Raw genomic sequence first — 26,350 nt, forward strand, 5'->3', positions numbered from 1 at the left:
AGTTACCTTCCAGCCCTTCCAGAGGGAAAATTAAGCATTTCACAGCCCCTATTGAAACAATAGTTTATCCAAGTAATACTCAAATATTTATATGATAACTAGTGTTGATCGAGCATGCTCGGCCGAACACCAGTTCGGCTCGAGCATCTCGATGCTTGGCACATGGCGGTATTTATCCGAATAGCGCAATGCTCGAGTCTCCGCCCCACACGTTTCTTCACTGTAATGCCGTAGCCATGTTGGTTACTGGTATTACAGTGATTGGCTGGCCGGAACACGTCATTGGGTTATATATAGCACCCGATGACACGTGTTCGGCTCAGTGTTAGTCAGGGAGAGCTGTGCTGAAGAAGGGAAAGATAGTGTAGGGAGTGAATTTTTTTTTTTTTGCAAGTTGAAAGACTTGTCAGCGACCCAAAAGTCCTTTTAAGGACCGTTGTTGTGTTTGGCAGCAGCAATATATATTTTTAGCGCAACCTGCACTAAATTGCTAAAACTTTACAAAACCAAAAGTCCTTTTAAGGACTATTGTGTGTGGCAGCAATATCTATTTTTAGCACACCCTGTGCTAAATAGCGTGCAATAGTTATGCCGCTGCAGGCTGCGACATTATCTGCGCTACATCTCCTGTGTAATGTGTGCGCATCCCAAAAATATCTGTGACATCCAGTATACTTTTTCCGTAGACGGTGTCCGCTGCGGACAGTGATATTGCCTCTGAAACATCTCCAGTGTAACGTTTCCACATCCCAAATACCTGTGACATTCCCTGTAATTTTTTATTAGCCGCTGGTGACAGCATTGACATTATCTGCGGTATAGCTCCTGTGTGACGTTTCCACATACCAAATACCTTTGTAAATTTTTTGGCGCATACACTTACAAATCCTACGCTACTGTACGTGTGACACACTTTCAAGCATATATAACATTTACTATGAAGAAGACTAGCAGTAAAGGACAGGGAAGTGGCCGTAATGCTGATGGTGCACGCAGAGGCCATGGCCCTGGGCGCGTTGAAACTGTGCCTGCTTCCAGAGCACAAGAAAAACAATCATCCATGATACATAGCTTCATGTCCCAGTTTGCAGGGAGGTGGCGCAGGACAATGCTCTCGAAGTCAGACCAGTGCGACCAGGTGGTCAGTTGGATTGCAGAAGATAATGCTTCCAGTCGGTTAAGCACCAACCACCCTGTCTTCCACCAAGTCCAGTCTCAGTATCCAAGATTCTGCTCAACACAATTCTTACTCTGATCCTCCTTCCTCCCACCATGGAGAGTCTTGCCAAACAAGTGATCCCATACTCGGATATTCCGAGGAGCTCTTTTCAGCGCCATTCCTTCATTTGGGCCTCTCGACAAGCCCGCTTGAAGAGGGACATGAGATCTTGTGCCCTAATTCCCAAATTCTTGTGCATCCACAGTCACAAGAATATGACGGTGTGGAACATCAATTAATGTTTCACGAGGTGGATGATGATGATGAGACACAGTTGCCAATAAGTAAACGGCAATTAGTGTCTCAGGAGGTTGATGATGAGGATGAGACACAGTTGTCAATAACTGAGGTTGTTGTTAGGCCAACAAGTCAGTAGGATGAGCAGAGTGAGGAAGGGGAAGAGGAAGTGGTGGACGATAAAGTCACTGACCCAACCTGGGAAGGTGGCAAGCCGAGCGAGTACAGCAGTACAGAGGGGGAGGGATCCAAAGCACCGCAACAGGCTGGAAGAGGCAGTGGTGTGGCAAAAGAAAGAATGCGGGCCACACCAAACAGGCCTGCAACTGTTCCCCAGAGCACACCCTTGCAGAAATCTCCCTTGCCAAGGAGTAGGTGTTCCACAGTCTGGCGCTTTTTTTTAGGAAAGTGCTGACGACATAGGAATTGTAATTTGCAACCTATGCCATACAAAAATGAGCAGGGGTGTGAACACTAGCAACCTCACCACCACCAGCATGATCCGCCACATGGCATCAAAGCACCGTAATAGGTGGGCCGAACGCCTGGGTCCACAATCTGTGTCTGCGGGTCACACCACTGCCTCCTCTTCCCCTGTGTTATGTGCTGGCCAATCCCCTGTCGAAGGTGCAGGCCGGGATGCCTCCCGCCCTGCACTTTCGCAAGCACCATCAGCGACCACATCCACTTCCGTGTCCCAGCACAGTGTGCAAATGTCCTTTCCCCAGGCATTTGAACGAAGTGCAAATACCCAGCCACCCACCCACAGGCCATAGCACTAAATGCGCAACTTTTTCAAATTACTGGCCCTGGAAATGTTGCCATTTAGGCTTGTGGACACTGAGGTCTTCCGCAGTCTGATGTCGGTGGCTGTCCCTCGTTACGCAGGCCCCAGCCGCCAATATTTTTCACAGTGTGCCGTGCCCACCTTACAGCAGCATGTGTCCCATAACATCACCCGTGCCCTGACCAACGCAGTTACTAGGAGGGTCCACTTAACCACTGACACATGGACAAGTGTTTTTGGCCAGGGACGCTACATTTCCCTGATGGCACACTGGGTGAACGTTGCGGAGGCCGGGAGCGAATCGTACCCTGGGATGGCACAGGTGCTACCGATGCCATGGATTGCACGCCTTAATTCCATCAGGGTTTCCGACACCACGTACGTTAGTGGCTCCAACCCCTACTTCTCCTCCTCTGCCTCCTCCTCCACTTCCACCTCAGAATTATCCTCTTGCAGCACCAGTCAGCCATCAGTCGGTAGTTGGAAGCAGTGTAGCACTGCAGTGGGGAAGGGTTAACAGGCTGTGCTTAAACTGATCTGCTTAGGTGACAAACAGCACATTGCCGCAGAGCTGTGTCAGGGGATAAGGGACCAGACTGAGCTGTGGCTCTCGCCACTCAACCTAGAAACAAGCATGGTTGTGTCTAAAAATGGCCGTAACTTGGTGGCGACTTTGGAGCTCGGGAAGCTCACACACATCCCATGCCTAGCCCACGTGTTCAACTTAGTGGTTCAGCCGTTTCTCAAAACCTTTCCCAATTTGCCTGAGCTACTGGTGAAGGTGCACTGTGTGTGTGCCTATTTCCTCAAGTCATCTACAGCTTCAGCAGCGCCTACAATTGCCAGCTCACCGACTGTTGTGTGACTTGAGCACGCGCTGGAACTCAACGTTCCACATGTTGGCCAGGCTTTGTGAGCAGCAGAGGGCAGTAGTGGAATACCAGCTGCAACATGGTTGTCTCCTTTCCAGTCAGCTTCCGCTCTTCACAAGTGAGGAGTGGGCATGGATGTCTGACCTCTGTGAGGTTTTAAGGAATTAACACAGATGGTGAACGGCGATAATGCTATTATCAGCGTCACCATCCCACTTCTGTGTCTACTCAAATGCTTGCTGCTCACAATTAAGGCGGACGCTTTGCATGTGGAAGAGTTGGAAATGGGGGAAGACAGTACACAGGATGATAGCCAGACCACCATCAGTTCGTCTTCTCAGTGCAAATTGGATGATGATGATGATGAATAGGAGACGGTTGCCTTCGCTACAGAGGGTAGTACCCATGGAAGTTTAATTCCATCTGTTCAGCATGGGTGGGCAGAAGAGGAAGAGGATGAGGAGACTGAGAGTCATTCTCCTGATGATGACAGTGAAGTCTTGCCTGTTGGGACTCTGGCACACATGGCTGACTTTATGTTAGGCTACCTTTCCCGTGACCCATGCGTTTTACGCATTTTTGACAACACTGATTACTGGTTGTTCACCCTTCTCAACCCCCGCAACAAAGTGATCTTCTCATCTCTCATTCCTGTTGTGGAGAGGACGAGCAAAATGGTGCAATACCAGAAGGTCCTTGTTGAAAAATTGCTCCAAAAATTTCCAGCTGACAAGGCTGGCAGCAGAGTACGTAGTTCCTTGGGCAACCGAGGAGGGGAGACGAGGAGAACACACAGCAGTTCCAACAGAGGCAGGGCAACACTTTCCAAAGCCTGGGACAGTTTTATGACACCCCACCTGCACCCTCACCCTGATGCGCAGCCTAGTGTCACAAGGAGGGAAAAATTTTGGTAGATGGTGAAGGAGTACGTAGCAGACGGTGTCAGCGTCCTCAGTGATCCCTCTGTGCCTTACAACTATTGGGTGTCCAAGCTGGAAATGTGGCACGAACTGGCGCTCTACTTGCATGCCACCAGCGTTTTGATAGAGTGGGTATTTAGTGCTGCTGGGGGCATAACAACTAATAAACGCATCCGCCTGTCAACTAAAAATAAACAAGGCCTGGATTTCCCCTGACTTCTCTACTCCACCAGAGGAAAGCGGCTGAACATAAAGGCACTTTAAATGTGTTTTTTATAATGTACTGAATACACTGTATTCCCATGCACCCCTTCCACCACAAAAAAAGAGTATATGGTTCAATCTTCCTTTTCTTGTCCTCCTCCTCTTCCATCATATCAACATACTTATTAGTCTGCCCTCACTTCTAATGTTGTAGAGGGTCAGCTCACCTGCAAGCCCTCGCATATAATATTTTAGAAGGTCATCTCACCAGCAGGCCCTCACCTACAATCTTTTAGAGGGTCAGCTCAACTGCAGGCACTCACATATAATATTTTAGAAGGTCATCTCACCAGCAGGCCCTCACCTACAATATTTTAGAGGGTCAGCTCACCTGCAGGCCCTCACATGTAATGTTTTAGAGGGTCAGCTCACCAGCAGGCCCTCACCTACAATCTTTTAGAGGGTCATTTCACCTGCAGGCCCTCTCATGTAATGTTTTAGAGGGTCAGCTCACTAGCAGGCCCTCACCTACAATGTTTTAGAGGGTCAGCTCACCTGCAGGCCCTCACATATAATGTTTTAGCGGGTCAGCTCACCATCAGCCCTCACCTACAATCTTTTAGAGGGTCAGCTCACCACCAGGCCCTCGCCCATAATTTTTTTAATGGTCAGCTCAGCAGCAGGCCCTCGCCCATCATTTTTTCGATGCTCAGATCAGCAGAAAGGACTTGCATCTAATGTTTTAAAGAGTCAGCTCTGCAGCAGACCCTCACCCCTAATGTTTTAGATAGTCAGCTCAGCAGCAGACCCACGCCCTTAATGTTTTAGAGGGTCACCAGCAGGCCCTTGCTCCTAATGTTTCTGAGGGTCACCAGCAGGCCATCATTCATAATTTTTCAAGGGTGTATGATCCTTTCCTTTATGTGTAATAAACAGTGTATTGTAGTGCCGGTTCCTTGTGATTTTTGGCAGCCCTTTCACTTTGTGCATAGGCTTTATGAGTGTAGGAGTCCCACTACCTGAACAATTGTACCACAATGTTGTGGTGGCAGCAATAATGAGCAGAAGCTACGTACCTCTCAAAGAACAGGTTGTGGGTTATGCTCAAACGGCGCAAGAACTAAGCCCAGCTTGGCTGCCCGTAGCTCTGTGCGAGCAACTCCAATATGGCACTTTTTGTACCACAATGTGAATTAAGCCCTCCTTTATGTGATATACAGGTTGTATCGGAGTGCCTCTTCCTTGTAATTTTTGGCAGCACTTGCACTTTATATACAAGTAAATATACAGGAAAGAATGTTTACTAACAATTTTTCCTCTAAAATCTATTTTATCTTCGGTTTTGTGTGTATTAGTGTCAGTCTGTAAAAGTGGCGTACTACTCGGACAAAATCATTCCCAGCAGCAACCTGGGAGTCCAAGATGCATCCAGACATTCTCCCTATGCTGTTTCCGAACCATTTCGGTGGTGTTTCCATCAATTTCTGACCTTTTCCTATGAACCAGACACCCTCCCCTCTTCAGAGCATGGGGTGCCTGGTTTAAAGGGTTTCTGTCATCAGAAAAATCGTTATGTATCTGGCTGACATTAGCGATGTGCTAATATCAGCAGAACATAACTGTATGATTTTTAACTCCCTGCCTGCCACCGTTCCCTCAAAATAAAGACTTTTATAATATGCTAATGAGCCTCTAGGTGCTAGTGGGGCTTTGCTGCAGCACCTAGAGACTCCGTCTTCTCACCCTTTGGCACGCCCATGTCCAGTTGATTGACGTCCTAGTTCTCCTCTGTGCCTGTAAAATCCTGTGCCTGCGCTGTCCTGTTTAGTATTCGGCACAGGCGCAGTGAGTGAAGCCGGCAGCAGGAGAGTGTCCTTCACTCACTGCGTCTGTGCTGAATACTAAACAGGACGGCGCATTAGCAGGGTTTACAGGGCACTGAGGAGAAATAAGACGTCAATCAACTCTGCGGTCCACCTTTTGCTTTGATTACTGCTTTGCACACTCTTGGCATTCTCTTGATGAGCTTCAAGAGGTAGTCACCTGAAATGGTCTTACAACAGTCTTGAAGGAGTTCCCTGGGATGTTTAGCACTTGTTGGCCCTTTTGCCTTCACTCTGCGGTCCAGCTCACCCCAAACCATCTCGATTGGGTTCAGGTCCGGTGACTGTGGAGGCCAGGTCATCTGGCGCAGCACCCCATCACTCTCCTTCATGGTCAAATAGCCCTTACACAGACTGGAGGTGTGTTTTGGGTCATTGTCCTGTTGAAAAATAAATGATGGTCCAACTAAACGCAAACCGGATGGAATAGCATGCCGCTGCAAGATGCTGTGGTAGCCATGCTGGTTCAGTATGCCTTCAATTTTGAATAAATCCCCAACAGTGTCACCAGCAAAGCACCCCCACACCATCACACCTCCTCCTCCATGCTTCACGGTGGGAGCCAGGCATGTAGAGTCCATCCGTTCACCTTTTCTGCGTCGCACAAAGACACGGTGGTTGGAACCAAAGGTCTCATGTTTGGATTCATCAGACCAAAGCACAGATTTCCACTGGTCTAATGTCCATTCCTTGTGTTCTTTAGCCCAAACAACTCTCTTCTGCTTGTTGCCTGTCCTTAGCAGTGGTTTCCTAGCAGATATTCTACCATGAAGACCTGATTCACACAGTCTCCTCTTAACAGTTGTTCTAGAAATGTGTCTGCTGCTAGAACTCTGTGTGGCATTGACCTGGTCTCTAATCTGAGCTGCTGTTAACCTGCGATTTCTGAGGCTGGTGACTCGGATGAACTTATCCTCCGCAGCAGAGGTGACTCTTGGTCTTCCTTTCCTGGGGCGGTCCGCATGTGAGCCAGTTTCTTTGTAGCGCTTGATGGTTTTTGTGACTGCACTTGGGGACACTTTCAAAGTTTTCCCAATTTTTGGGACTGACTGACCTTCATTTCTTAAAGTAATGATGGCCACTCGTTTTTCTTTACTTAGCTGCTTTTTTCTTGCCATAATACAAATTTTAACAGTCTATTCAGTAGGACTATCAGCTGTGTATCCACCTGACTTCTCCACAACGCAGCTGATGGTCCCAACCCCATTTATAAGGCAAGAAATCCCACTTATTAACCACTTCAACCCCGCTAGCTAAAACCCCCTTTATGACCAGGCCACTTTTTACACTTCGGCACTACACTACTTTCACCGTTTATCGCTCGGTCATACAACTTACCACCCAAATGAATTTTACCTCCTTTTCTTCTCACTAATAGAGCTTTCATTTGGTGGTATTTTATTGCTGCTAACATTTTTACTTTTTTTGTTATTATTCGAAATGTAATGATTTTTTTTTTAAAAAATGACATTTTTCACTTTCAGCTGTAAAATTTTGCACAAAAAACGACATCCATATATACATTTTTCACCAAATTTATTGTTCTACATGTCTTTGATTAAAAAAAAATGTTTGGGCAAAAAAATAAATGGTTTGGGTAAAAGTTATAGCGTTTACAAACTAAGGTACAAAAATGTGAATTTCCGCTTTTTGAAGCAGCTCTGACTTTCTGAGCACCTGTCATGTTTCCTGAGGTTCTACAATGCCCAAACAGTGGAAAAATCCCACAAATGACCCCATTTCGGAAAGTAGACACCCTAAGATATTCGCTGATGGGCATAGTGAGTTCATAGAACTTTTTATTTTTTGTCACAAGTTAGCGGAAAATGATGATTTTTATTTTAATTTTTTTTTTCTTACAAAGTCTCATATTCCACTAACTTGCGACAAAAAATAAAAAATTCTAGGAACTCGCCATGCCCCTCACGGAATACCTTGGGGTGTCTTCTTTCCAAAATGGGGTCACTTGTGGGGTAGTTATACTGCCCTGGCAATTTAGGGGCCCAAATGTGTGAGAAGTACTTTGCAATCAAAATGTGTAAAAAATGGCCTGCGAAATCCGAAAGGTGCACTTTGGAATATGTGCCCCTTTGCCCACCTTGGCTGCAAAAAAGTGTCACACATCTGGTATCGCCGTACTCGGGAGAAGTTGGGGAATGTGTTTTGGGGTGTCATTTTACATATACCCATGCTGGGTGAGAGAAATATCTTGGCAAAAGACAACTTTTCCAATTTTTTTATACAAAGTTGGCATTTGACCAAGATATTTTTCTCACCCAGCATGGGTATATGTAAAATGACACCCCAAAACACATTCCCCAACTTCTCCTGAGTACGGCGATACCAGATGTGTGACACTTTTTTGCTGCCAAGGTGGGCAAAGGGGCACATATTCCAAAGTGCACCTTTCGGATTTCGCAGGCCATTTTTTACACATTTTGATTGCAAAGTTCTTCTCATACATTTGGGCCCCTAAATTGCCAGGGCAGTATAACTACCCCACAAGTGACCCCATTTTGGAAATAAGACACCCCAAGGTATTCCGTGAGGGGCATGGCGAGTTCCTAGAATTTTTTATTTTTTGTCGCAAGTTAGTGGAATATGAGACTTTGTAAGGAAAAAAGAAAAAAAAAGAAAAATCATCATTTTCCGCTAACTTGTGACAAAAAATAAAAAATTCTAGGAACTCGCCGTGCCCCTCACGAAATACCTTGGGGTGTCTTATTTCCAAAATGGGGTCACTTGTGGCGTAGTTATACTGCCCTGGCAATTTAGGGGCCCAAATGTGTGAGAAGTACCTTGCAATCAAAATGTGTAAAAAATGGCCTGCGAAATCCGAAAGGTGCACTTTGGAATGTGTGCCCCTTTGCCCACCTTGGCTGCAAAAAAGTGTCACACATGTGGTATCGCCGTACTCAGGAGAAGTTGGGGAATGTGTTTTGGGGTGTCATTTCACATATACCCATGCTGGGTGAGAGAAATATCTTGGCAAAAGACAACTTTTCCCATTTTTTTATACAAAGTTGGCATTTGACCAAGATATTTTTCTCACCCAGCATGGGTATATGTAAAATGACACCCCAAAACACATTCCCCAACTTCTCCTGAGTACGGCGATACCAGATGTGTGACACTTTTTTGCAGCCTAGATGCACAAAGGTGCCCAAATTCCTTTTAGGAGGGCATTTTTAGACATTTGGATCCCAGACTTCTTCTCACACTTTCGGGCCCCTAAAAAGCCAGGGCAGTATAAATACCCCACATGTGACCCCACTTTGGAAAGAAGACACCCCAAGGTATTTAATGAGGGGCCTGGCGAGTTCATAGAATTTTTTTTTTTTGCATAAGTTAGCGGAAATTTTTTTTATTTTTATTTTTTCTCACAAAGTCTCACTTTCCGCTAACTTAGGACAAAAATGTAAATATTTCATGGACTCAATATGCCCCACGGAATACCTTGGGGTGTCTTCTTTACGAAATGGGGTCACATGTGGAGTATTTATACTGCCCTGGCTTTTTAGGGGCCCTAAAGCGTGAGAAGAAGTCTGGAATATAAATGTCTAAAAATGTTACGCATTTGGATTCCGTGAGGGGTATGGTGAGTTCATGTGAGATTTTATTTAAGTTAGTGGAATATGAGACTTAGTAAGAAAAAACAAACAAAAAAATATATATATTTCCGCTAACTTGGGCCAAAAAAATGTCTGAATGGAGCCTTACAGGGGGGGTGATCAATGACAGGGGGGTGATCAATGACAGGGGGGTGATCACCCATATACACCCCCTGATCACCCCCTGTCATTGATCACCCCCCTGGTAAGGCTCCATTCAGACGTCCGTATGATTTTTACGGATCCGCAAAACACATGCGGACGTCTGAATGGAGTCTTACAGGGGGGTGATCAATGACAGGGGGTGATCAGGGAGTGTATATGGGTGATCACCCCCCTGTCATTGATCACCCCACTGTAAGGCTCCATTCAGACGTCCGTATGATTTTTACGGATCCATGGATCGGATCCATGGATACATGGATCGGATCCGCAAAACACATGCGGACGTCTGAATGGAGCCTTACAGGGGGGTGATCAATGACAGGGGGTGATCAGGGAGTGTATATGGGTGATCACCCCCCTGTCATTGATCACCCCCCTGTAAAGCTCCATTCAGACGTCCGTATGATTTTTACGGATCCATGGATCGGATCCGCAAAACACATGCGGACGTCTGAATGGAGCCTTACAGGGGGGTGATCAATGACAGGGGGTGATCACGGAGTGTATATGGGTGATCACCCCTCTGTCATTGATCACCCCCCTGTAAGGCTCCATTCAGACGTCCGCATGTGTTTTGCGGATCCGATCCATGTATCCGTAAAAATCATACGGACGTCTGAATGGAGCCTTACAGGGGGGTGATCAATGACAGGGGGTGATCAGGGAGTGTATATGGGTGATCACCCCCCTGTCATTGATCACCCCCCTGTAAGGCTCCATTCAGACATCCGAATGATTTTTACGGATCCATGGATACATGGATCGGATCCGCAAAACACATGCGGACGTCTGAATGGAGCCTTACAGGGGGGTGATCAATGACAGGGGGTGATCAGGGAGTGTATATGGGTGATCACCCCCCTGTAAGGCTCCATTCAGACGTCCGAATGATTTTTACGGATACATGGATCGGATCCGCAAAACACATGCGGACGTCTGAATGGAGCCTTACAGGGGGGTGATCAATGACAGGGGGGTGATCAATGACAGGGGGTGATCAGGGAGTGTATATGGGTGATCACCCCCCTGTAAGGCTCCATTCAGACGTCCGCATGTGTTTTGCGGATCCGATCCATGTATCCATGGATCCGTAAAAATCATACAAACGTCTGAATGGAGCCTTACAGGGGGGTGATCAATGACAGGGGGGTGATCAATGACAGGGGGTGATCAGGGAATCTATATGGGTGATCACCCGCCTGTCATTGATCACCCTCCTGTAAGGCTCTATTCAGACGTCCGTATGTGTTTTGCGGATCCGATCCATGTATCCGTGGATCCGTAAAAATCATACGGACGTCTGAATGGAGCCTTACAGGGGGGTGATCAATGACAGGGGGGTGATCAGGGAGTTTATATGGGGTGATCATGGGTGATCAGGGGTTCATAAGGGGTTAATAAGTGACGGGGGGGGTGTAGTGTAGTGTGGTGTTTGGTGCGACTTTACTGAGCTACCTGTGTCCTCTGGTGGTCGATCCTAACAAAAGGGACCACCAGAGGACCAGGTAGCAGGTATATTAGACGCTGTTATCAAAACAGCGTCTAATATACCTGTTAGGGGTTAAAAAAATCAGATTTCCAGCCTGCCAGCGAGCGATCGCCGCTGGCAGGCTGGAGATCCACTCTCTTACCTTCCGTTCCTGTGAGCGTGCGCGCCTGTGCGCGCGCGTTCACAGGAAATCTCGGGTATCGCGGGAGGACGTGTATATGCGTCCACCCAGAAGAGCAGGGCCGCCGGCAGGACGCAATCCTGCGTACGGCGGTCCTGTAGCGGTTAAACCTGACAGGGCACACCTGTGAAGTGAAAACCATTTCAGGTGACTACCTGTTAAAGCTCATCAAGAGAATGCCAAGAGTGTGCAAAGCAGTAATCAAAGCAAAAGGTGGCTACTTTGAAGAAACTAGAATATGACATATTTTCAGTTGTTTCACACTTTTTTGTTATGTATATAATTCCACATGTGTTAATTCATAGTTTTGATGCCTTCAGTGTGAATCTACAATTTTCATAGTCATGAAAATAAAGAAAACTCTTTGAATGAGAAGGTGTGCCCAAACTTTTGGTCTGTACTGTAATTCCATGACATCATGGCATTCCATGACATCACAATGATGGCCCTTGTATTAGAACATCAGAGCCAATTTGGCTGCTCATTCCTTTGCAGCAGGGCAACCTACAGTTGCAAGAAAAAGTATGTGAACCCTTAGGAATGATATGGAGTTCTGCAGAAAATGGTCATAAAATGTGATCTGGTCTTCATCTAAGTCACAACAATAGACAATCACAGTCTGCTTAAACTAATAACACACAAAGAATTACATGTTACCATGTTTTTATTGAACACACCATGTAAACATTCACAGTGCAGGTGGAAAAAGTATGTGAACCCCTAGACTAATGACATCTCCAAGAGCTAATTGGAGTGAGGTCTCAGCCAACTGGAGTCCAATCAATGAGATGATATTGGAGGTGTTGGTTACAGCTGCCCTGCCCTATAAAAAACACACACCAGTTCTGGGTTTGCTTTTCACAAGAAGCTTTGCCTGATGTGAATGATGCCTCGCACAAAAGAGCTCTCAGAAGACCTACAATTAAGAATTGTTGACTTGCATAAAGCTGAAAAGGGTTATAAAAGTATCTCCAAAAGCCTTGCAGTTCATCAGTCCACGGTAAGACAAATTGTCTATAAATGGAGAAAGTTCAGCACTGCTGCTACTCTCCCTAGGAGTGGCCGTCCTGTAAAGATGACTGCAAGAGCACAGCGCAGACTGCTCAATGAGGTGGAGAAGAATCCTAGAGTGTCAGCTAAAGACTTACAAAAGTCTCTGGCATATGCTAACATCCCTGTTAGCGAATCTACGGTACATAAAACACTAAACAAGAATGGAGTTCATGGGAGGATACCACAGAGGAAGCCTCTGCTGTCCAAAAAAAACTATTTGTTCCACAGCAGTACGGGCAAAATATTCTGTGGACAGATGAAACCAAAGTTGAGTTGTTTGGAAGAAACACACAACACTATGTGTGGAGAAAAAGAGGCACAGCACACCAACATCAAAACCTCACCCCAACTGTGAAGTATGGTGGTGGGGGCATCATGGTTTGGGGCTGCATTGCTGCGTCAGGGCCTGGACGGATTGCTATCATCGAAGGAAAAATGAATTCCCAAGTTTATCAAGACATTTTGCAGGAGAACTTAAGGCCATCTGTCTACCAGCTGAAGCTCACCAGAAGATGGGTGTTGCAACAGGACAACAACCCAAAGCATAGAAGTAAATCAACAACAGAATGGCTTAAACAGAAGAAAATACGCCTTCTGGAGTGGCCCAGTCAGAGTTCTGACCTCAAGACGATTGAGGTGCAGTGGCATGACCTCAAGAAAGCGATTAACACCAGACATCCCAAGAATATTGAATTACTCCTCCTGACCATTGTGCACGTCTGATCTGCAACTACAGGAAACGTTTGGTTGAAGTTATTGCTGCCAAGGGAGGTTCAACCAGTTATTAAGTCCAAGGGTTCACATACTTTTTCCACCTGCACCGTGAATGTTTACATGGTGTGTTCAATAAAAACATGGTAACATTAAATTCTTTGTGTGTTATTAGTTTAAGCAGACTGTGATTGTCTATTGTTGTGACTAAGATGAAGATCAGATCACATTGTATGACCAATTTGTGCAGAAATCTATATCATTCCAAAGGGTTCACATACTTTTTCTTGCAACTGTATATAGTCAGAGGCTACAGCAGGTATGTATGGAGATTCTACAGCTTCATCTATGTTCAGAGGAAACACTGGGGGGGTTTCATCATTGGAACAAGATAGATAGATAGATAGATAGATAGATAGATAGGTCGATAGATCTCTCTGTTGCCACTCTTTCAGTGTGTCATTTGCTGGCCCTCAGGGTTTAGTCTAAGGTCCTCTCCTCTTTTCTCTTTACACAGCCCCAATTAGACAGATCATCAGTAGATTTGGTCTTCAATACCATCTCTATGCTGACAACACCCAACTATATACTTTATCTTGTGACCTCATCACTGCTGCACTACAGAACACTAGTGAATGACTGTCCACTGTGTCTTTTCTCTTTCTGAAACTGTCACGAGGGTGTCAAGAGCCACGTCTGACTCCGTTATTGTCATGGAACCATGAACCAGACGTACAACAAGAGATAAGTGGAAATAAGAAGGCTTTATTGAAAATAAAGCTGTAAGCAAAAGTCCAAACGGATGGCTAAACCGAAGCAGGGTCTTGCGTAGACAGAGGTCAGGAACCAGAAGGGTAGTCAGACGAAGCCTGGATCAGGAACCAGCAGGGTAGTCAGACGAAGCCAGGATCAGGAACCAACGGGGTAGTCAGACGAAGCCAGGATCAGGAACCAGAAGCAGCAGCAGTCTTAGAAGCATGTGAACACAGGAGGACCAAGCAAGGAACTGAAGCCACAGACCTCCTATATATATGAGCTAGGCATCCAGCTCCTCCCAGTGGGAAGGAGAAGCCGCAGGGTGGGAGGCTACAAGAAACCCAGAAACCAAGATGGCCGCCAGCACATGTCAAACGAAGGAGAACAGTAAGAAGGTAAGACCATGACAGTTATACCCGGGGTTAGGAAGTCGCAGCGGGTGGCTGCGCGCTCTATGTCTAAAGATCACGTTGTTTCTTAGTGATTGTTTTCTGTGTTTGCCTTGCAATCCTTTTTGTCTCACTCAGGGATCCGTAGCTTCTCCTCCTCAGCTGTTTCTTGTCTGCCACTCCCAACCTCCTTATATTCTCCTCTCACACTTCTCTAGTTGCCAGTTATAGAGCTTCCTGCCTAGACTTCTATACTGACCCACTGGAGCTGTTAATCCTGGTTGTTGTTCCAGAGTGCTACTCTCCGGATCCCTGTTGGGCTTTTTGTTGTCTCCTGTTGTCGCCCACCTGGGATTATATGTTGAGTCTGTATTGTCTGTCCTCCCCTTGGTGTTTTCCTTTAGAGCTAGTGGTGCGGACTAGTGTTCCCACCGCCCTGTTCACTATCTAGGGCTCATCTTAGGGAAAGCCAGGGTTTTAGGCACGTGATCGGCGTACGGGTGAGGAACCCGTCTAGGGACGTCAGGGCAGCCAGGTGCCAGCCGCAAGGTGAGTCAGGGGTCACCACCTTCCCTCTCACTTGGGCAGGGCCTTCCTCTTTCCCTCCCTCTGTGTCACGTATGTGATAGTCACGCCGATCGTGATAGAAACAGAATCTTTCAAAAATTAAACTACTTGTGATTTCTCCTTAACTTGTCTAAACTTGATATCCTCCTCTCAGTGTGTGGATACACCATAACGCCTAGGCAGCACACCCACCGTTTGACACAGATCTTGTCTTCACCCCTTATATTCAATCGCTTGCCGCCTACAGCTCAAATGGTTGCCTTGAGCCATTTTTGAGTTGATTAGTGTAACTCACTGTTAATTGGTCTTCCCCTCACTAAACTCCCCCCTCTCCAATCCACCCTGAATCCAGCAGCTAGGCCCATCTACAGTATCTGTCTAACCACTACTCTGATGCCTCCACCTTGTGCCAGTCATTGCACTGGTTACTCGTACAGTGTAGGATTCAAGTTAAAATTTGCACCCACAGAACTGCACCCGCCTTTATCTCTGTCTACCACCCTAACCCTGCTCTATGCTCTGCAAATGAAGGGAATCTGTCACCATGAAAATCTAAATTAATCTGCAGGTAGCATGTTATAGAACAGGAGAAGCTGAGCAGATTGATATATAATTTTGTGGTAAAATAATCAGTATAACTTGTATTCCGTTCATTTAAATTCCTGTTCATTCTGGACTTTGAAGTCAAGAAGGCGGCCCTATCAGTGATTGACAGCTACCTCTATGTGCACATAGAGGGGTGTCATAGAGGAAAGGCTGTCAGTCACCAATAGGACCGTCTCCTTGACTTCAAAGTCCTGAATGAACAGGAATTTAAATGAATAAAACACAAGTTTTACAAAATCTTTTCCTTTGGAGGAGGGTGACCTGTGTGCTCAGAGGCTATAGCAAGCATGTAAGTAGGTTCCCTACTTTTCTTTATGCTAACAGGACACACTGGGGGGAAACAGATATATAAGAGGTTTTGATTCTAAGGAATAGACCCTTGTGGCAAGGAGCTTTGGTGCCCACCATGGTAGAGCCTGGGCCTACTGGAGGATCCTCTGGTACTGTGGTGGGTCAGTCCAATACCAAGTAAGTAAAATAAATAATTAATACACAGATATATAGGGTCCTCTAGAGAAAGAGGCACTCTTTGTAGGCACTCTTCACTGCAGTCAATAGATGAGAGTCCTCCGTGGAGCACCTTCTCAAACAATTCTAATGCCCTAATAGGGTATTTATAAAAGGGCTTTCTAAACCTTCTTTATCTTTAAAGGAAATCTGACATCTCCAAAACAACCTCAAAACTAGAGTAAGCGGTGGAGGCTTGGGCAGAGAAGTGGCAGATAAGGGTTAACACTGACAAATGTAAGGTTATGCACATGGGAAGGAATAATGCAAGTCACCCGTACATACTAAATGGTAAAACACTGGGTAACACTGACATGGAAATAGACCTAGGAATTTTAGTGGACAGCAAACTAAGCTGTAGAAATCAGTGTCAGGCAGCTGCTGCCGAGGCCAATAAGATAATGGGTTGTATCAGAAGGGGCATAGATGCCCGTGATGAGAACATAGTCCTACCACTCTACAAATCACTAGTCAGACCACACATGGAGTACTGTGTACAGTTCTGGTCTCCTGTGAAACAGGCAGACATAGCAGAGTTGGAGAGGGTTCAGAGGAGGGCAACTAAAGTAATAACTGGAATGGGGTGACTACAGTACCCTGACAGATTATCAAAATTAGGGTTATTCACTTTAGAACAAAGACGACTGAGAGGAGATCTAATTACAATGTATAAATATATTAGGGGTCAGTACAGAGATCTCTCCCATCGTGTATTTATCCCCAGGACTGTGACGAGGGGACATCCTCTGCGTCTGGAGGAAAGAAGGTTTGTACACAAACATAGAAGAGGATTCTTTACGGTAAGAGCAGTAGGACTATGGAGCTCTCTACCTGAGGAGGTGGTGATGGTGAATTCACTAAAAGAGTTCAAGAGGGGCCTGGATGTATTTCTGGAGTGTAATAATATTACAGGCTATAGCTACTAGAGAGGGGTCGTTGATCCAGGGAATTATTCTGATTGCCTGATTGGAGTTGGGAAGGATTTTTTTTTCCCCATTAAGTGAGGAAAGTTGGCTTCTACCTCACAGGGTTTCTTTTGCCTTCCTCTGGATCAACTTGCAGGATAACAGGCCGAACTGGATGGACAGATGTATTTTTTCGGCCTTATAAACTATGTTACTATGTGTAAGTGGTGCAGTCCAATTATGTAATTTGTATCTTTGTATTCATTTGCATTTCGATGTAGTGCACACAAACCAGAAGTAAAATGCATTTTTTTGAGTCCTCTCCTATATGTGAATGAGTCCTCTCAATGCATTTTTATTGCTGTTTTGTTGGAGCACAGCATCGGAATGCAAGTGAGTATAAAGATTAAAATTACATAACCGGACTCGGCATCATTTATACTACACCCCACTTACTTTAGTTTGCGGATGTTTCAGAGCTGAAACATTTCCTTTAAAGGGTACTTTTCAGCACAGTGAACAAAGTGGATAAGAAATTAAAGTATGTGTGAAAAAAAAGATACAAAAATTTTCATATATACATTTCACTGATCTATATTATTTACTCAAATAAAAAGAGAATGCATGTAATAAAATGATACTATGATAAACGTATACTATTATACATGCACTTACCAACTTTGTAGTGTACACAACCTTCCAGGTCCCCCACAGATACCCAGCCTTGTTTCTTTTCTACTTCTGGATCATTCCGTAGGATTTTATTTCTCAACCATGATAAGTAATAAACCCGCAATTTGTTCTTCTTGCCTTAAGATACAAAAATAGACACATATTTTAGCTTTCCAGTAAAGATAATAGGTAGTATGTACAGCAGGTGTCCGTGACACATTATCATTGCAGGTTTTATCTTGCCATGTTGGTTTCCTTCCATAAAAAAGATGCTTTTAAGTTTAATGGCCTGACTGCGTATGTGTGCCTTTTGTAGAGAATGAAGAATTAAAGAGGTTGTCGGCTGATTGGATAAAAAAAAAAAAAAATAATCAAAAGGCTTAGAAGAGTGTAAAATAATAAAATAAGTCATACCCAACCGATCCCCGCTACTCCCGTTCCAACTTATCAGTCCTCTGCCAGTCAGTATTTCTTGGTGCCTCTTGACAAACAGGAAATTACCGCTCAGCCAATCACTGGCCGCAGCAGTGACCTGAGCCATTGTTCTCTAAATTTCTAGAGGGACCAGAAAGTAGAGACCACTGGGCACTGGGAAGCATCGGAAAAGGAAATCAGGGAATAATAAGAGGACTATGACTTCTTTTATTATTTTACTCTGTTCTGTTTATGTATTTAATTTTATTTTTTAAAGAAAATTAAGTTGTTTGTAGCCCCCTGTTCACTGTTGGTAAAGGTCTATATCTTAACAGACCTATCTCCTGAAGAAATCCTCTTTTACAGGGACATATTCGGGTTTCTATGATTGTAACTAGTATTGAGCGAACTTCTGTTTCAAGTTCGGCGTACAAGGTCCGTGGTAGCGGAATCCATAACAGAATTCTTAGATAACCCAAACCTTGTATGCCGAACTAGAAAACAGAAATTTGCTCATCCCTAATTGTAACCCATTAGATATGATCAGCGCTATGAGGTGAAGTAGGACGTATGATCTGTATTGATTTAGGAGCACGGCCCACAGAGGAGGTTTTACCTTATGCATATATTCTACTATGTTATGGAGGTTTAGCAAAGTATTTATTATTAGCAATATTTAACACCCATCTCATGCATATGGCAAAGCTGTGTGCAAGGAGTCAGTGCAATGGCCCATGGAGTCCTTATGCATTGCATATTAAGGACCAGTAGGTACTCTGTATGTGCTTGCGGGAGGACACATATTCTTCACTAGAAGCAATGATCTCAGAGGAGAATGCCTCCATTATACAGCCTGTGATGCATTTTTTTTTCTTATGGATACCTTTGTATGAAAGCAAGGTCTATAGCAATCTATGTATGCTGTATCATAGACCCATGCAACGCGGGTCTATAATACGTTACCTGCTTGTTATCTTATTCCTTTTGAAGGTTTCCCTGTATGGCAAACATCCTATCATTCCTATAAATTTGAACATTGTCAAGAGACTGGACTTTACTGGGTAATGCCAGAAAGAAATACGTTCAATCGCCCGACAATGCAGAAGCATTAGGTACTTTTACAGTCATTAATGACATTATAATTAGAGATGAGCGGATCTATTTGCAGATTCAGAGATTCATTCCGAATTTCCCATTTTTTAGGCACTGAATCTTTTCTGGTACATTTCGGACAAATCTTGAAAAACGGTGCCCAATGCATTATCAGTCGATAGTGTTCTGTCACCACCAGGCAGTAGGTAACTACAGTCATTTGCAGCCAAGCAATAACGGCAGTTTGCTTGTAGATACAGTTACACCTGATGCTGTATCAGACCGAGGGGACGGGTGAGGGAAAATGAAAAAGGAATTCGTAAAAGATTTGTGAAATGAGATAGAAGCTTCTCATAAAAAAAAAACTGGGTTTTAGAGGACTAGAGGGGGTTATATTCCAATTTCCAGGGCAATTGGAGCAACCTTGGTTTGGAACTAATAGATTTGGACCCGAACCAAACTTTTTGAAAAATTTGGCGAATCCGAAACTAAGCGAATCTTGGAAGATTCATTCATCTCTAATTATAATTATGACTGAAGAGCAAATATAAGGATGTGAACATTCCAGTGATATCAGAATCAGTGTGTAAAGTCCACTTGTAAAGACTTGTGGTGCCATCACCCACCTGAAATGGTGATGAGAATATTCAGTCCTTCCAGAACATCCATTTGGTAGAAGCGTCTTCTGCTTATAAGGGAATAAACTCTGCCTTGTCCACTCCTGTCCAGGAACCATAGGCCATGCTCTGTTCCAACCAGCAAGTTCACACCTGCAATAACAGGGCACGTCGCACAAAATAAATACCACACAACTCACACGGGCATCATCATGTATATACCAGCAACTAAATGGCATAGGAGTCTTTTGGAGGGCACAATGAGGGCACAATGACAGAAATGCTCCAGGAAATTTAGCTATTTCTCCCATATTGATCATTTAATTTCACTGCAGTAAGTGTATTTTTTTTTTCTTGAATAGCTAAAGTAAGAGTATGACTTAGGCAACTAATTTTCTCTGTATGAATCAACTGAATAATTAGGGTGTTTCTACAGTGGGTGAAAAAACTACCAGAATATACAAAGGTGTGGATTTTTACAAAGTTAGTGTTACTTACTGCAGATTTTTAAACATGGATTAAAACGAGGATTTCTATTCCGTAGCAGAAAACAAGGCAGGAATTGACACTTTTAAACTTCATGGGGGAAACCTTTATGTGGCATTATTTCTAGTGCATTTTTCCTATACACAACCTTAGGCCGATAGGCCGAATGCACGCGGCCGAGAGTGGTCCGTGGTATGCCGGGCTGGATTCCTGTTCAGAGCAGGAGCGCACGGCGTCATTGGTTGCTATGACGCCGTGCACTTCATGTCGCCGCTGCACTACAGTAATACACTATACGAGTGTATTACTGTAGTGTAGTGGTGGTATGAAGCGCACAGCGTCACAGCAACCAATGACGCCGTGCGCTCCTGCTCTGAACAGGAATCCAGCCCGGCATACCACGGACCGCTCTCGGCCGCGGAACACGGCCGTGTGCATTCGGCCTAAGGCTACTTTCACACTAGCATCTAGCAGGGTTCAGCATTAACGTTTCTGTTATTGATAATACAACCATCTGCATTCGTTATGCAAAATTTTTTGCACAACTTCAGCAGTCCTGATCGATGGAGGCCTCGGTTTCTTTATGTTTGCAACAGAGCCAGTTTGATGCCATTTCTGAACCGGACTGGTTTAGCGGGTGGTTTTGTTTCTGGGTACTTGTCGGCAAAGGTCTCTTGCGTTTCCTTAATCAATCTGCTTTGCACATAGCCTTCCACAATCACTATTCGCTGTTCCAGGGAGAACACCATCTTTCGGACACAATAGGCCACTTTTATCCAAACTGAATAATAAATCAGTCTTTGTTGCCCATAGCAACCAATCAGAGCTCGGCTTTCAGTTCCTAGAGGCCTCTGCAAAAATTAAAGCTGTGCTCTGATTGGTTTCTATGGACAACTAAGACAGATTTACTATTAGGCGGTTTGATTTGCAGATATTGGAGGCCGGCTACTTTTTCGGGAGCCATTTTGTAAAGGATTAGACCTAGACAGACAAGCAAGCTGACCCTGCCACAGGCTGAGAAAAGCAGCTACAGCTAAAATGAAAGGCAATGTGCCAATATACATGATTATTGATGCCCCGAGGAACCCTGGTTAAAGATTAAGAATGTCTAAGAGCCTAACAAACATGTTTATTGGGGGAAGTCTTCTGAAACTGTTTACATTGGGTACTTTGATTGTACTGTTGTTACTGTTCTTGTTACCCCTATGAGTAACATAATAGATTAGGATAATTTTTATAGGCTCTTTTTTAAACTCTTTTATCACACATGTCTTGTTTTATGGTAAGCTCTTCAGGTTCAGTTTATTTTATTTTTTTATTGAATACTCCGTTAGTGTATATTTGCCACATATTGCTGATATAAAGTAATTTCAACAATTCAGAAAATCAAATGTGTACATTTCACTATTGAGATAATCCTTGTGTTTTCTGTAAAATGCAGAATTGCTTCAAATAAAAAGAAACTCAGGGTTATTATATTTTCAATGAATAAATAGCTGCTGTACATTATGTGCAGCCCTGATGACCTTCAGTTTGGTAATAATATTCAGCCCCAGTGAAACAAATATTGACTTTGTTTTTGTTCTTATAACTTGCTGCCTCAAAATGTATCATTAATTCCACTGAAAATAGGTAGAACCAGCTGTGTGAACATATTTGTAAGACATTTGGAAAAGATTTAAGGTCAGTAGAACGGGTAAGACATAATCCTAATGTTATGAGATCCTATTACCGGTTACGTATTGCAGGTCCACCTATCAAAGGATGGTCACAAGATGTCTTGGTCTAACCACACATTCTTAATTTTTCAGTTTCCATCTAAAATTAAATGGTTATTCCCATCTATTACATTTATGGCATATCCACATAATTTTCCATAAATGTCCAATAGGTGTAGGTTCCTCCTCTGGGACTTGCTCCTATGTCTACAATAGAGACCTCCCCACACTTGGCTATTGAAGTGAATGGAGAGGCCATGGCCACCTCTCCATTCCCGGCTAAGCACGATGGGTCCCCGTTAAAACATAGAAACATAGAATGTGTCGGCAGATAAGAACCATTTGGCCCATCTAGTCTGCCCAATATACTGAATACTGTGAATAGCCCTTGGCCCTATCTTATATGAAGGATGGCCTTATGCCTATCCCATGCATGCTTAAACTCCTTCACTGTTTTTGCAGCTACCACTTCTGCAGGAAGGCTATTCCATGCATCCACTACTCTCTCAGTAAAGTAATACTTCCTGATATTACTTTTAAACCTTTGCCCCTCTAATTTAAAACGATGTCCTCTTGTAGCAGTTTTTCTTCTTTTAAATATTCTCTCCTCTTTTACCTTGTTGATTCCCTTTATGTATTTAAAAGTTTCTATCATATCCCCTCTGTCTCGTCTTTCTTCCAAGCTATACATGTTAAGGTCCTTTAATCTTTCCTGGTAAGTTTTATCCTGCAATCCATGTACCAGTTTAGTAGCTCTTCTCTGAACTTTCTCCAAAGTATCAATATCCTTCTGGAGATATGGTCTCCAGTACTGCGCACAATACTCCAAATGAGGTCTCACTAGTGCTCTGTAGAGCGGCATGAGCACCTCCCTCTTTCTACTGGTAATGCCTCTGCCTATACACCCAAGCATTCTGCTAGCATTTCCTGCTGATAGAAACATAGAATTCCTGCTGATGGAAACGTTCTGGAGATAGGAGCTGGAGCTGGTTCCAGAGATGGGACCTCTACCCTATCGGACAAATGGTATATCCTGTATATATGTCATAAATGTCCCAGGTGGAGCAACTCTTTGTATTAGTTTATCTGTCAACGCAGAGTTGACAGATTTCAATAGCAACCAGCAGAAAGCGGAATGAAGCTCTAGGTTAATTGGGTAAAAAAGCACTATACACACACTATGAACAGTATTAATGACATATGGGCACTACTGCAGTTTTCTTTATATGCTGAAATTGCTGCTGTTCTACATTGAACATCACTGTAAATGGTTGTTTATTGCACCAGGTAACTTTTGTGCAAAACATATCTTTGTTACATTTACATAGTTGTGAATCGACACAAAAATATCAATTTCCAGTTTCCTTCAGTTAAACCAATAAAAGCCCAGAGAAACATTTTGAGGAACAAGAAAGATGGTAATGTGTGTGCAATCTCCTACTGAGAGTGATATTTGAAGGAGACATTGTGCAGCAAATGGAGATGGGCCTTAAATAGTCATTTGCAAAAACAAAAAATATATTTCTATTGCTATATGTGTAATTCCATAAACTCACCCCATAGAGCAGCGCAGAGGATCTCAGAATTGAATTTCTTTTTATACTTGCGAATCTCAGGGCTGTCACTTTGAGGTCGAATATTTGTTGGATTAACATTGACAACCGAGCCTTTCCTAGCATTTTCTCTGCGGAAAGGCTCAATTTTTGTGCCACTAGCTAAATGTAAAGGACAAGGGCAAGTTAGACATGAATATGACTTTAAAAACACTTAAACATTGTGCATGCAAAACTTTATTTAGGGCAAGACCAAGTACTAATTAAGAAAGGAACAAAATTAAAATGTCTTCATATATATATATATATATATATATATATACACACACAAACTGTGTATGGAAAAGTACTGGAGGGGGTGTATATCTCACCCAGAATGCTCAGATGGGTGAGGCAAAAAGATGCATGCTTGAGAAAGGCTCTGTGTCCGAGCCGAAACGTTGCCTCACTGTCCCACATGAGTCAATGAACCACGATTTTCTACTGGATGTGCTGTCCACTTTCTACTATTATTTTGTGGTAAGAAGTTACACCCTGAAACATAGCACCCGCTGATTTTTTTTTTTAAATTGGTGCTGCCATTTTTTCTTTTTGTATGTATGTATGTATATATATATATATATATATATATATATATATATATATAAACTGTGTATGGTAAAGTACTGGAGGGGGTGTATATCTCACCCAGAATTCTCAGATGGGTGATGCAAAAAGAGTCCAGGAAAAATGTAGTTTGCTGAGGCACATTTCTTTACAGTGTTTTTTTATAGGCCTAGATTTTTATGGAATGGTGGGTACCTTGGTAGCTGCTGGGCTCATTGCGGGGAGGCTGAGTGCCTCATTCAGGGTCAGAGCCTGGAAGCTGCATGACCTGTTGGCTGTGCAAAGCCTGATCTCCCTGTGTCTTGGAGTACTTAGGTGAGGTAACCTGATGTATAGTTAGCGCCCAGACGGGCAAGGTGATTTATTTTGTTCATGTCATGCACATGTCTATGCTGAAAAGTGAATAATGGACTTGAATGTCACTGTCTTGTGTTGTCTGTCATTGCTGACCCCACCAGAACCACACAGACCCATGAATATATATATATATATATATATATATATATGTATATATATATATATATATATATATATATATATAGCTATTCGAAGTTCAGGGCAGCACACCTTGTGAAAAAACTTTTAACAAGGGGAGCCAGCGGTATTGCACTTATCAAAGTGATAATAAATAAAAATAATTACACCGCAGCACTTCTAATAGGTGAAAATAGTGGGATCCTTTATTCACCCATGGCATTGGAAGTGCTGTTGTGTAATTATTTATATATATATACACACACATATTTATTCTTGCAAAATAAAATATCCTGACTTGTAAATGTTACTGTCGCCATTTGGCCCTGTTCCACCAGCTTTTTGGACCTCAGTTTGAGAGTTGGGCCACAGATGCTATGGCTCATCTCCATCTTGAATGTGCATGCCTTATGGGCTTCAGCCAATTGTCTCACAGGGCTCAAAACGTGTAGCTTTTGCCATGACTGACTTTGTGGTTGTAATCAGAATGAACAGTTTTATGATAGGTTTGGACTAAAGACCGCACATCATTGACTGTTATCATCTGCAGACCCACATCTTTCTCAAATGTACTCACGGGAACATGTAGGGCTTGTTGGAGGTGAGAACTGCAGCAGCCGTGGGTCAATGAATGCACTAAATGATGAAGTGGAGGATGAGCTATTCTTTGGCAGTGGACTCTCGCCATTTGGCATCTAAGATAATTGTAGAGAAAATATAACATTAAATACAATTATAAGGATAATTTAAGTGGTTATCTACTGTATGAAAACATTCAAAATGCTGCTTTCAGGCAAGTTCAGTCGATCGTCATCTCAATGACTAGGATTGACATCTACTGAAATATAAATGTAAACTCCAACTTGATTAGCTAATCAATATAAAATTATTGGCAGAGCAAGATTCTAATTAATATATTTTGTATCTAATTGCATTTTAAATAGCCACACTGGCCTCAACATGGTTAGGTGAAGCTAATAAAACTCATGTTAGATTAGCCATACATTATGATGAGTAAGGATTTCCAGAAATAGTTTTCATGTACAGTACATGTAGAAGTAAACTGCTGCTATGCAGTGGGATTATATTGGAAATTGGGCACAGTGAGGCTTTTAATGTTGCTATAAATCAAACACATTTTTGTAGGCGTATCCATACCTAAGGCTGTCCATGCACATTAGATGTCAGCTGAACCCAACGATTTTGAGACCAGATGACCATGCAATGAGCTAAGGGTGACCCAAGTTTCTACTGAAGGCAGACGTTGGGGAAAGAAGGGAATAGGACATGTTGGGTTTCAGCCTATCCAATAATTTGCTCTCATGGGAGATAAACCACCACCAGAGGTGTTTTTCAGCAGCTTATTCCTCTTTCCAATGGCTCTTTAAGGTGTATGGTCACATAGAGCCTTTGCTCCCAACTACCCCATAGACATATAGACACTCAGTTTCACTGTGTGTATGTGTGTTTTCAATGGGAAAATAGGAGAAAGCTGCTGCCAGATACCTCTAGCAGGGGCTTATCTATCATGACAATAAAAGGATTGGGTGTTAGAATTCAAAGCACCATATATTTTTTTTCCCCTGACACCAACTTTTAGGGGAGAGTTGCAGTGGCATAACTAGAACTGACTGGGCCCCACAGCAAATTGTTAAA

The 26,350-nt window shown here is 43.6% G+C and overlaps 1 protein-coding gene across 1 annotated transcript in view; it reads right to left on the reverse strand.

Annotated features, from left to right (window-relative positions):
- The window catches only part of NRK (Nik related kinase), a 334,012-nt gene that overhangs the window by 93,390 nt on the left and 214,272 nt on the right, over nucleotides 1-26,350 (reverse strand). Inside the window, exons 24-27 of the mRNA XM_044306320.1 lie at nucleotides 25,272-25,389; nucleotides 23,618-23,776; nucleotides 19,867-20,010; nucleotides 17,738-17,872 (exon numbers count right to left, since the gene is read on the reverse strand). Coding sequence (XP_044162255.1) covers nucleotides 17,738-17,872; nucleotides 19,867-20,010; nucleotides 23,618-23,776; nucleotides 25,272-25,389 — 556 coding nt within the window. The remainder of the gene's footprint in view (nucleotides 1-17,737; nucleotides 17,873-19,866; nucleotides 20,011-23,617; nucleotides 23,777-25,271; nucleotides 25,390-26,350) is intronic.

Source organism: Bufo gargarizans, chromosome 9 (assembly GCF_014858855.1).
Source record: "Bufo gargarizans isolate SCDJY-AF-19 chromosome 9, ASM1485885v1, whole genome shotgun sequence".
NCBI classification, from domain to species: domain Eukaryota; kingdom Metazoa; phylum Chordata; class Amphibia; order Anura; family Bufonidae; genus Bufo; species Bufo gargarizans.